The 12,279-nt window shown below is 34.8% G+C and overlaps 1 protein-coding gene across 5 annotated transcripts in view; it reads left to right on the forward strand.

Annotated features, from left to right (window-relative positions):
* Positions 1–12,152, forward strand: part of GPHN (gephyrin) — a 451,561-nt gene extending 439,409 nt beyond the window's left edge. For 3 of the 5 annotated variants that reach the window (XM_037503527.2, XM_054691153.1, XM_054691154.1), the window contains 2 exons: positions 3,081–3,177; positions 4,515–5,509. In XM_037503527.2, coding sequence (XP_037359424.1) covers positions 3,081–3,177; positions 4,515–4,648 — 231 coding nt within the window. In that variant the 3' untranslated portion in view covers positions 4,649–5,509. Of the gene's footprint in view, positions 1–3,080; positions 3,178–4,514; positions 5,510–9,626; positions 9,708–10,924 lie in introns of those variants that run through there. The other 2 variants (XM_054691156.1, XM_054691159.1) reach the window with 2 other exon arrangements.
* Positions 12,153–12,279: the final 127 nt, after the last annotated feature.

The following is a 12,279-nucleotide window of genomic DNA, read 5'->3' on the forward strand; positions in this document are numbered from 1 at the left end:
TTTAGGTTCACAGCAAAATGAAGTGGAAAATACAGAAGTTCCTGTATGTCTCTTGTCCTCATACATGTACCTCTCCCCCACTATTGACACCCTGCATCAAAATGCTACATTTGTTACAATTGATGAACCTACATTTTCAATATACATTATTATCACCCTAAGTTGATAGTTTGCAGTGGGGTTCGCTCTTAGTTTTATACATTCTGTGGGTCTTGACAAATGTATAATCACATGTATCTATCATTGTAATGTCATACAGAACAGTTTCACTACCCTGCTCACTGCCTGTTCATCCCTCCCTCTCTGCTAACCCTTGATCTTTTTGCTGTCTCCATAATTTTACCTTTTCCAGAATGTCAGTGTGTAACTGGCAGTGTACAGAATGTAGTCTTTTCAGATTGGCTTCTTTCACTTAGTATGCATTTAAGTTTCCTTCATGCTTTGTTTCCTTATTTGATGGCTTATTTCTTTTTAGTGCTTACTAATATTTTATTGTCTGAATGTACCACTGTTTATTTATCCATTCACCTATTGAAGGACGTCTTGGTTGCTTCTAAGTTTCGACAACTGAATATGCTGTTATAAACATCCATGTGCAGATTTTCGTGGGGGTGTAAGTTTTCAGTTCACTTGAATAAATACGGTAGGAGTATATTTAAATTTAGAAGAAATTACCAAACTATCTTCCAAAGAGGCTATTCCCACCAGCAATAAGAGTTCCTGTTCTTCTGCATTCTCACCATGATTTGCTATGGCCAGTGTTTTAGATATTGACCTTTCTGCTAGATGTGATATCTCATTGTTTTTAACTTTCTATTCCCACCTGACATATGTCATCAAGTACCTTTTCATATGCTTACTTGTCATCTGTATATTTTCTTTGGAGAGGAATCTGTTAAAGTCTATGGACCATTTTTAGTAGGGTTGTTTATTTTCTTATTGTTTAATTGATAAGAATTCTTTGTATATTTTGTATAACAGGTCTATACTCTGAAAAGCCCAAACTCTGGCTTTTCTTCTCATTGTGTTGACCTTTTTTCCTAACTCTCTCCCTTGGATATTTAAATGCAGAACATGTATTTGGTATATACTACTGTACTAGTGATATAATTTTATCTTTTAAGTGACTGCTATGTGTAAGGAAATATTTAAAGGAAACAAATATTTTAAGGAAAATAATTAAAGGAAATAGGCTTACTCCATTGTCCACTGCCGAGTTTTGAATATAGAATATATCAGAAGTGAAACATCAACCATTTGCAACGCTTTTTCACAAAAAAGTGCCTATATTTACTCATGATATATTCGTTATTCTTGCAATCCCTTAAAGCTCTTAGAAAACAGGTGCTTTCTTAAGCTAAGTGATATAGTATTCCAGAACTATAATGTCAGTACAACTAAATACACTGGTTAACACAGTATTCCTCATTTCAGTAAAATGCCATAAAATCTAATCTGTTTCATCTCTTGCTGTTTGTGAGACTATGAAAAACTTTCATTCACTTCAGCTTGACACAACTGATTCTTATTTCCTAGATTAACACAAATATGTTCCTGTAAAACAGTCGCATTTCCTATGTGAACAAACAGGTATAGGAAAACAAAATAGCTTGTTAATATAGCACACCAGTTAACAATAAAGCTGGAAGTAGAACCTAAGTGTCAGGTATCATTCCATTCCAGTGTTTATTCCACTGTTCTAGCCGTGCCTTTGCCTGAGCGAAAAAATCTTGCTTGAACACATTGCAATTAACACAGCCATGTGAGAAGCTCTTATAGTTTAGTTTTGGAGGGGAAACATACATGTAGAGATTGAGAGAATTTTTGTCCCTAGGCAAGCACAAAATAATTTCGAAGTAAATCCTCCCAGTAGATTTGAAATAGAGTCAAGCATAAGCAGTATCAAATGAAAGACTTGAGAGTGATTTAATCAAGGAAAAAATGTACTCAAACTGCATTTTATTCTGGATTCCAGAGGGAAAGCATGGGTTATCAGAATGACTATTTAGAATGCTTGAAAATATAGTAATTAGAATGAATTGGCAATAATCTTACTTAAATCAAAAATTCCAGGATATTCACATTTTACTCATATCATCTGATGTGAGCAATATCTGTTTTTGTTGAATAGTGATTTCTAGGCCATTTTACGGTAGAATAACTTAAATGATTATTGTGCTAATAGAAAATGTAATTTCCCTGTATACTGGAACAAGTTTTGTTTTCTACCAACATTAAATTCACCTTTTATGGGCTATAATCTGTAATTATACACTATATAAAATTGTGAAAGAATATCTCATAGGCACTGAATTTTTATCAGACTTCAGGATGAATTTTTTTGACATAGATTTAGAACAAAACCAGTGGATCCAGGTTGAAGGTTGATTTAGTCATTCTGTGACATGTATGTCAACTGAAGTTGCTATGTTAGAAAATATTTTGTACTTTTTAAAAAGATATGAAAGCTGCCATTCCATAGCAAAGACTCATTCAGAGGAATTCTTTTAATACCAGTGATATAACTAAAGCAAAATGGTATAACTTTTAGTAGAGACTATTCTTATTTGCTTTAATGAAATTATATGTCAGTTTTGTAACACTAGAAGAAAGTAACTAGACTTTTTTATGTTGAAGATAGGTTAAAGAACGGGTAGCTGAATAGCACGTCAGTATTTACTGGGTAGATGAGTTTATGGGTGGACAGATAGACATACAAATAAATAGATATTGATCTTATTTGTTTAGGTCTGCCTTCTTTATTTTCAGTGTTGACAAAACTTTAATTCATAGGTCATAAGTATCTGTCCTTACAATCCATTAAATTAGATATTAGAATAAACCCTATCTTTTCCCCCCTCTCCCCTCATTGGAAGCACCAACTTGTTTGGTGCTTTTTCTTTTTCCACTCAAGCAATACAACCTATGGACTTCCAGCATTAGGATTATAAGGTGACAGTAGTGGAAAAAACAGAACGCCAAAATATTTTCCGTGCCCATTTTATTCTTTGCACAACATCCACCACCTTGTAGTTATAAGAAGTGATCAAATTTGTTTTCTTTAACTTTTTATTCTGTAGTTATCATGTGATGTAAAACTGGATCCTCGCCCAGAATACCATCGGTGTATACTGACTTGGCATCACCAAGAACCACTGCCTTGGGCACAAAGTACAGGTTAGTCATTCACATGTGTAGGTATCTCAGTTCACCCATCCTGTTAAACACAAATTTATATAGATCCTCTTTCCTTGCATCTTTTTTTTTAAAGATTTATTTATTTATGCATACAACACCTGGGGTACAGGCCCAAGACAGAATGGGGAACAGAACAGGCAGATTGACTGAAATGCACTGCTGAGGGGAGCAGGGGGCGAGATAGGAGAGGTCTGCCTCGCCATATGGGTTTCTCCCTGGCTGGCCTGGGGATCGAACTCATGCTGCAGAGGCTGCAGATTACTTCATAATGTGGTACTTAACCCCTTGCGCCACCAGAGAGGCCCCTTGGATCTTTTTGAAAGATTAGATGAATTATATTATTCCTGTTCAATTTGGCACAAAGGGACAGTAAGTAAAATATTTTCAATGAAGGATGAATTATTCCACAGAGCCATATTTTCTAGATAAACATCTTAAATACAAATCTAGAATTACAGAAGAGTTTTATCTCTTTGTTCAGCCAGTAAGTTCTGAGCATAAGTTTGGTTATAGGAAAAAGAGGGGACTATGACTATACTACCATGAAATGTGTGATTACAACCCAATTATAATGTGATTCTCTGTAGCTTCTACTGTACTATAAATATTGGTAAATTTTAAGAAATGAAAATCAATATTGATCATTCAGATTTCTATAATTACCTTCTCTGTACTTTAAACTTATATCCCCAACTCCTCTAGTTATATTTTACCTAACTTTTAATAAGACTCCAGAAAAATTGTGTAATCCTTTAAATAAAGGTCATTTCAAATTAAAATATCAGCTAACACAGTGACTAAGTACACAAACTTTGCCATTCATTCAAATTGGCCACCAACTATTTAGTAGGACTGCAGTCAAGTTACCTAATCCCTTTGAGTCTTATGTGACTGAATAAGATAGTTAAGTAAAACACCTCCTATCTTGTCTGGTACTTAATAAACACTAAAGAAATGGTAGCTGCTGCTATGTAGATTATCAGTATTATTTAATGTGTTTTTAAAGCCTCTCTCTTCAGGTACACATACGTTTCAGTGTGAACCAAGAAATTCTATGGCATTTTATATAATGCTACACAATCCTGGTTTTATTCTTTTAAACAATAATTTCTAATGTTTCTTTTCAAAGATTAATAAGAATATAGTAGGATGCAGTTATATCGCCACCCAAAAAAGGTACAAGGAAGTCTGGTCACTTCTCTTCCTCTTGAAGACTTGTGTTTCTGTCCATCAATTCTTATTTTAAAAAGAACGGCAAAGGCTCCAAATGTATTCATTGTGCTGCTTACGCTGCTGTAATGAGTATTTCTCCCTAGGTAATCAGATGAGCAGCCGTCTGATGAGCATGCGCAGCGCCAACGGATTGTTGATGCTACCTCCAAAGACAGAGCAGTATGTAGAGCTCCACAAGGGCGAGGTGGTAGATGTCATGGTCATTGGACGGCTATGATGATCGCCAGCAGCAGAAAGCTTTGATGCATGTCCACATATCATTGACTGTATCCTGTAATATGCAACGGCACAGCTAGTTTTTCTGATTTGGATAAAAGTTGATCTGTATAGTCAACATCTTGAACTATATTTCAAAAGAATTTAAATACCTTTTAAAGAAAAAAACACCTAAAAATAAATCTTAACAGACAACTCTATTCTGATTATATCAAAGCAAATTTTTCCTTTCTTGCAAATTGCTTTGTGTGTTCAATGCTAGGTCTGATAGCGATAGCTTTTAGTAGACAGCAGTAGGTGCCTGCAGAACTTGTGTTTTTCTCATCTTTAAAATACAACTACTTATGCTCTTAAATCAAGGCTGTCTGCTTATTTATACTAGCGTAGGCAACACTTGGATTTCCCTTCTTAGTATGCTTCATAACTGCTTTACAGAGAGCTTTTGCTTGTTCTTTATCATGTATCTCGTGTTTATGTGCACAGTGCCAACAGAAGAGTGACTGGGTGGAGGCCCTGCCCTGCCTCAAGGAAAACCTTCCCCAGCAGAGCATCTGGGGAGGTTTCTCACCCCAGAATCCTCATGGCACAGTACTCTTGGGCAGTAACTGGATACCTTTTATTTGAACAAACTGGGGGGGAAATGCTTCCTTAAGTGCTGACAGCCTTTTTAACCAATACATTTAAAATTGTACAGAACAAAAAATAAAATCAAAGACTGATCTTGTACAGATATTAGTGTTACCAGCATTCATGTGGAAATCAAGAGCAAAGAAAAAAATGTTAAACAACTCTGTACCATAACATTTTCTGTAATGATACTGAAACTTAATGAATAAAAAAAATCCTTGATCATTATTTAAAATCCATTGTGTTGGACTTGTTATTAAAAATGAAGATTGTCATAACATTCTGATTGATTTAGTGATAGAAAATTTAAGATGTAGCATAATATTTATTTACATATTTATGACTATTCTTTCTATTCATTACTGGAAAATAGCTAGCAGATTTACAGTAAAGATGCTTGATTATTTAACTAAAGAGCCAAATTCTTATTTGAGATACCATGAAGACAAATTTCATCCATCTATATAGTTCTTTGAAATGAAAGAGGGAGAAAATAAGGAATGAAGCAGGAAGTTGCAGATTAGTACATGGACATTTTTTGAGCATTTAGAAAAGAAATAAGAAATGGGAAAAATCTGTGCTGGCCAAAGAAAATATAACAAATGAAATATACTTAATCTACAATGACTCCTTTAATAAAAATGTAGGGACATCTTTCAAATTATGGTAACAGAGAAGATTACATACATTTAGAGCATACTTAGTAAAGCGAACAACAGAAATTGGCCTGCCTGTAAACATGGTACCAAGTGATAAATAAAGCCAAGTAATAAACAACAAGTATTTCATACTGATGTGTGATATGAAATTGAAAATAAAATGTTATTTTCAATGCTAGAATTGAAAATAAAATGTTCTATATTTTAAATTTCTTTTATATTCACAATTAAAGAAGATATATAAGATGTTATGTGCTTTTCAGGGATGAAAAGATGGTTCAGCATGCACAAATTTATCAATGCATCTCATCAAATCAACAAAACCATATGATCATCTCAATAGATGCAGAAAAAGCATTTAATAAATTTCAGCATCGCTTTATGATAAAAACTCTCAATAAAATGGGTATACCTCAAGATAATAAAAGCCATATTTGACAAAACCACATCCAACATCATATGCAATGGGGAAAAACTGAGACTTCTTCTAAGATAAGGAGGAAGACAAGGATGCCCACTCCCACCACTGTTATTTAACATATTATTAAACATCCTGACTAGAGCAATTTTGCAAGAAATAAAAAGTATCTCGATTGGAAGGAAGAAGTAAAATAGTCACAAAACACAGATTATGTGATATACAGAGGAAACCCTAAAGAATCCAACAAAAACCATGAGAAGCAATAAATGAATACAGCAAAGTTGCAGGCTATAAAATGAATATACAAAAATATAGTGTGTTTCTATATGCAAACAATGAACCAGCAGAACTTGAAAAATGATGAAAACAGTATCAATCATGGTCTCACTAAAAATAAATTTAACCAAGGAAGTGAAGGATCTGTACTCTGAAAACTAGAAAACACTGCTGAAAGAAATTGAAGAAGAAATGGAAATACATTCCATGCTCCTGAATTGGAAAAATCAATAGAGTCAAAATGGCCATTCTACCTACAGCAATATACAAACATAGTGCAAACCCTGTTAAGATTCCAATGGCATTCTTCACATAAATGGCACAAAAAAATCCTATAATTTGTATCAAGCTACAAAAAAAATCTCAAATAGCTAAAACAATTCTGTGAATAAAGGACAAAAATGGTCATGTTCTCTGACTGCAAACTATACTACAAAAGTACAATCAACAGTACAGTAGGGGAATAGAAACAGGCACACAGGTCAATGAAATAGTTAGAGAACTCAAATAAAACCACACATATGTGGATAACTAATATGTGACAAAGAAGCCAAGAGCATACGAGAAAGGAAAGTCTTTTCAATAAATGGTGCTGGGAAAGCTGGACAACCACATGGAAAAGAATGAAACTATGCCATTGTTTCATACCAGATACTAAAATCAACTCAAAAGGGATTAAGGACTTGAATATAAGACACAAAACCATAAAATACAAGAAAACATAGGTAAAAATCTCCTTGACATTAGTCTTAGTGATGTCTTTGTGAATTTGTTTAACATCAGTAAGAGAAACAAAAGAACATAGAAAGGGAACTACATCAAACTAAGAAGCTTCTGCATAGTAAAAGAAACCATTACAATGAAAAGGCAGTCTACTGAATGAAAGATATTTGTAGATAATTTATCAGACAAGGGGTTAATATCCAAAATATGTAAACAAATTCGTACAATCAACAACAAAAACTATGCAACTTGATTAAAAAATGGACAGAGAATCTAAATAAACATTTCAGTAAAAATATACAGATGGCCAATAGACACATACACACAAAAAGATGCTGTATATCAAAACCACGTGAGATTTCACCACTAAAGGTTAGTATGACTATTACAAAAAAGTCAAGAAATAATAAATTGGTGAGGATGTGAAGAAAAAGGAACCTACATCCTCATCAATTATAGGAATATAAATTGATGCAGTCATTATGGAAAACAATACAGAGTTTCCTTAAAAAATTTAAAAATAGAACTACCATATAGCCTAGTGATCCCACTTCTGGATATTTACCCATTGATTATGAAACATTAACTTGGAAAAAATGCAACCCTATGTTCACCGCAGCACTATTCACAATAGCCAAGATGTTAAAACAACTCAAGTGCCTACCACTAGAGGAATGGATAAAGAAGATGTGGTATATATACACAGTGGAATGCTACTCAGCCATTAAAAAGGTGGTATCTGAGCCATTTGAAACAACATGGGTGGAACTTGGATTATACTAAATGAAATAAGTCAGAAGGAGAAAGATGAATACCTCATGATTTTACTCACTTGTGGAATATAAAGAAAACAAAATCACTCTTTAACTCTGACAACAAAATCTTGGTTTCCAGAGTTGAAGAATCAGGAAGGGAGCAGATAGAAGGGGCCAGTTGGTTGATGGTGGATGGTGACATTTGGAGGCAGGCATTTTAAGAAAATGTAAGCTTGGAACCTATACAGAGTTGTAAGCTAATGTTACCTCAATTTAAAAAAAAAAAAAGTTAAGATTTAATTTAATGTTTCTAATATATTACTTGGCAGGTTAGCCCGGTTGGCTAGAGCATAATGCTATAATGCTGACAATTTAATGGTTCTACTTGGCATGGTAGAATTCAGTGCTATGTAATGTATTTGTTTTTATTTTACCAAAGTTATTTTGACTTAAACACATATGATGTATGAAGTAAGATCTGTGACATGTAAGACATGTCAAATATATATAGATATATTATAATTTTTGAACAGATATATATATAAATATTTGAGGTAAGAATTCTTTGTCTTAGTAATTAATGTTTTCATATTTTTGCTTATAATTGTATGACAGTTAAGCAGATCATTTTTTATATTTATATATATTTTACATCATTCTTCTTTTTTGTACAATGTATGCTTTCTCCTCTCATGTGTAGTCCTGTATAATTCCCACCACCAATTCACCCATGCACCATCATCATAGTCCCTTGTGCCTTTTTCCTCCCCTGTTTTGATCCCTCTCTCTCCCCCTTTTCTGCAGTCTCTGATTTATAGTTGCCTGTTAATTTTGTTTTTTAATTTATTATTTTTTTCTTAATCCTTTATTTGGTTCCCCTACATTCCTCCTATAAGTGAAACCATCTGATATTTTTCTTTTTTTTTCTGGCTTGTGTTATTCAGCATAACCCCTTCAGTTCCATCCATGTTACTGCAAATGGCATGAATTCCTTTTTTGAATGCTGAGTAATATTCCATGGTGTATATGTACCACATCTTCTTGATCCAGTCATTATTTTTGGGTATTTGGGTTGTTTCCAGATCTTACCTATTGTAAATAGTGCTGCAATAAACATGGGGGTGCAGGTATCCTTTGGAATTAATGTTTTTGTGTCCTTTGGGTGGATTCCTGGGAGTAGAATTGCTGGGTCATATAGAAGCTCCATTTTTAGTAATTTGAGGAACCTCCACACAGCTTTCCATAGTGGTTGGACCAATTTGCATTCCCACCAGCAGTGTAGGGGAGTTCTTTTTTCTCCACATCCTCGCCAACATTTGTTGTTTCCCGTTTTTATAATATGAGTCATTCTCACTGGTGTAAGATGGTATCCCATTGTGGTTTTGATTTGCAATTCCCTGATTACAAGTGATGTTGAACATGTTTTCATATACCTGTTGATCATTTGCATTTCCTCTTTGGAGAAGTGTCTTTTTAGCTCTTCTAAGCAGATCCTTTTAAACCTGTTTTATTTTGTAGGTTTTTGGTTCTGTGTCCCGATTGTTCAAACCATGTCACGCAATGAAAAATAATAAAATCAACAGATTAAGTTTACTAAGTAAATGTTATTAGGTGATGGTGCATGTTACACATGGATTCTCTGGTTGTTTTTCTTTTTCTTTTTTTTTAATTATTTGCTGATTGACTAACCTACAACCAACTCTTGATCTTCATGAAACCCTAAAAGGTAAGTCATTATCATTCCCAGTTATAAAAAGTGGGGATTTATCTAAGTACAGAATTCAAAGCAAACTGACTATACATCGTGTTATTCCAATGATGTACTGCATTCTAACATGCTTATAAGAAGTAATAATTTTGACTATAATATAATTCATTGTCACAGAGTTCATCAATAATTTGGCCTGGGACCAAAGGTTAAAGAATTGTTCAATTCTGACCATTTTGTGTGGTTATTTACCAATATTCTACCTGAAGTCTTTTGTAATAATAATTTATTTAACAAGCATTTACTAAATTCATACATTATGCCAGTTTCCACATTACACATGAAGGATACAGTGATGAATAAGACAAAGATGCTGACATCAGAAAGGAGAAGAAAGATGGTGAGAAAGTAAAAAAAAATAAATTTTTGAACATATTATAAAGTCTATGAAGCATCCAATGATATATTAGAGCTTTCATTGCTGGAGGCCCAAATTATATTCGATTGTTTTATCAGGACCTAGTAACTTAAAAAGACAGAAATCACGCTAAGAGACTTGAATGTTGGAATAAGCTAAGTACATCTTGGAAGCCTAGAAAAACATGAAGGAAATGTTGAGGATATCAGAGACAATAACCATAAAAAGCAACTATTGGGGGGTTAGTAGGGTGTTTGGAGGTGCAGGGTGCTAGTGAGATAGGAAGGAAAGGTTAGAGTGATCAGAATTCTGGAATTCAGAGATCCAATCCTTTGGAGTTAGGATTCAACCCTCTTAAGGAGAGGGCACTGCCCAGCAGCAGATTCTAAGACTTCAAAAAAAAAAAAAAAACCTAGGAGGGCAGAGTCAGTTGCTATTGCCAGAGTGACACTGAAAGAAATACAAAACAGACTAACAGAATCAATAGCAGTCACTTCTGCCCTCCTTCTGCTTCCCAACTTCCTGGTAGTTTAATGCAACCTGTTGCAAAACCTAAGAGGGAGCTGATTGTTGAAAAGAAATGTAGTTTGCAGACTTGCAGCTACAGCACCACAAGGCAGAATGCAATAGTATATTTAAAGCTAAGAGAAAATCATTCATGAAGTAATTGAGAAATTGTTCTCTCAACAGGTGACATTTGAGCTCGCATCTGAAGAATGAAAATAAGCACCATGTGTTAAATATTGAAAGCAGAGATTTCAGACAGAGGAAAGGGCATCACAAATATAACATCAGAAAGGAGACAGAAGTATGATGGGGTGGGGGAGGTGTTAGTGGGCCAGAGATGTGGTTGGAGAGAGCTGAAGCCAGGCAAGATGGAGCCAGAAAGTGCCCACAAGAGCCTTCTTGGATATAACATTAAATATACACATACTGTACTGTAATATATGTTAAATATTCTAAGACTATTGGGAAGCCACTGAAGGTTTTTTTCTTTGTTTTTTTAAAGGGATTATTTACTGAGTACCTCTTAAATACAGGGCACCATGCTAGATAAGGGTTTCTGAATAAGGAATTCATTCTCTCTACCTCCCACACCTCTTCCTCCGCCTGTATTTTCTTTCCTACTTACTGGCACCACCGTTAAGCCAGTTTCCCAAACCACAAATCTATGAATCATTCTTTCTTCTCCCTCCCCATCCAGTTAGTCACCAAATTCTGTCAAGTTTACTAATATGTCTTCTCTTTTCTATTTCCACTGCTACTGCCTTGGTCTCTGTCCCTCCAGAATTTCCCTCCCCAAATCCAACATTCACTCTGCTACCAGAGTGATCAGTTCAGAACACAAACCTTCCCTTTTAACTCTGTGGAAAAACTACAGCAGCATATGAGATCCAAGTCCTCAGTTAGAGCATTCAAACCCTCTAGATCTACCTCCTCCCTCCTCTAATTTCATTATTTCCCCTCCATCTTTATGTAACACCAGACTATTTGCAGTCACCCTTCACACCATGTCATTATATGCCTCAGTTTCTTTGTTCAAGCTAATCTTTCAAGATTTAGCTTGGGGATCAACTCTTCCAGGAAACCTTCCTTAATTCCCCCAAATTGGACTAAGTACCCTTCATCTGTACCTCCAGTTATCACTGCACCTTTCTAGGATAATCTGCTTACATGATGCCTCCTCCTCTTGATGGTAAGTTCCTTAAGGGTGGAGATTGTTAACCTTTATAGCCCCAGCATGGCCAGGTGCCCAGTAAATAGTAAATGACTCATTACTAAACTAACAGAATTAACCTTGTATATCACTTATTGGGGAGCCAGACACTGAATCTGGCTAGAAAATTTCATATCCCAAACTTAGGACATCCAGCAGTCAAGATCCCCAGGCAGCCAGGAACAAGTGGGCAAATTTCATGAGGGACAAGGACAGAGTCATGGACTTTGTTTCAGTAAAGTGCCTCAAATTCTGATTTGTGATGTCATTTTTCCAAATGAAGTTATGTATATGGTTTTATATTCTGTGCACATTTAAAAGTATTAAT

Source organism: Talpa occidentalis, unplaced genomic scaffold (genome assembly GCF_014898055.3).
Source record: "Talpa occidentalis isolate TD23 unplaced genomic scaffold, MPIMG_talOcc4v2.1 talOcc4.11, whole genome shotgun sequence".
Lineage (NCBI taxonomy): Eukaryota > Metazoa > Chordata > Mammalia > Eulipotyphla > Talpidae > Talpa > Talpa occidentalis.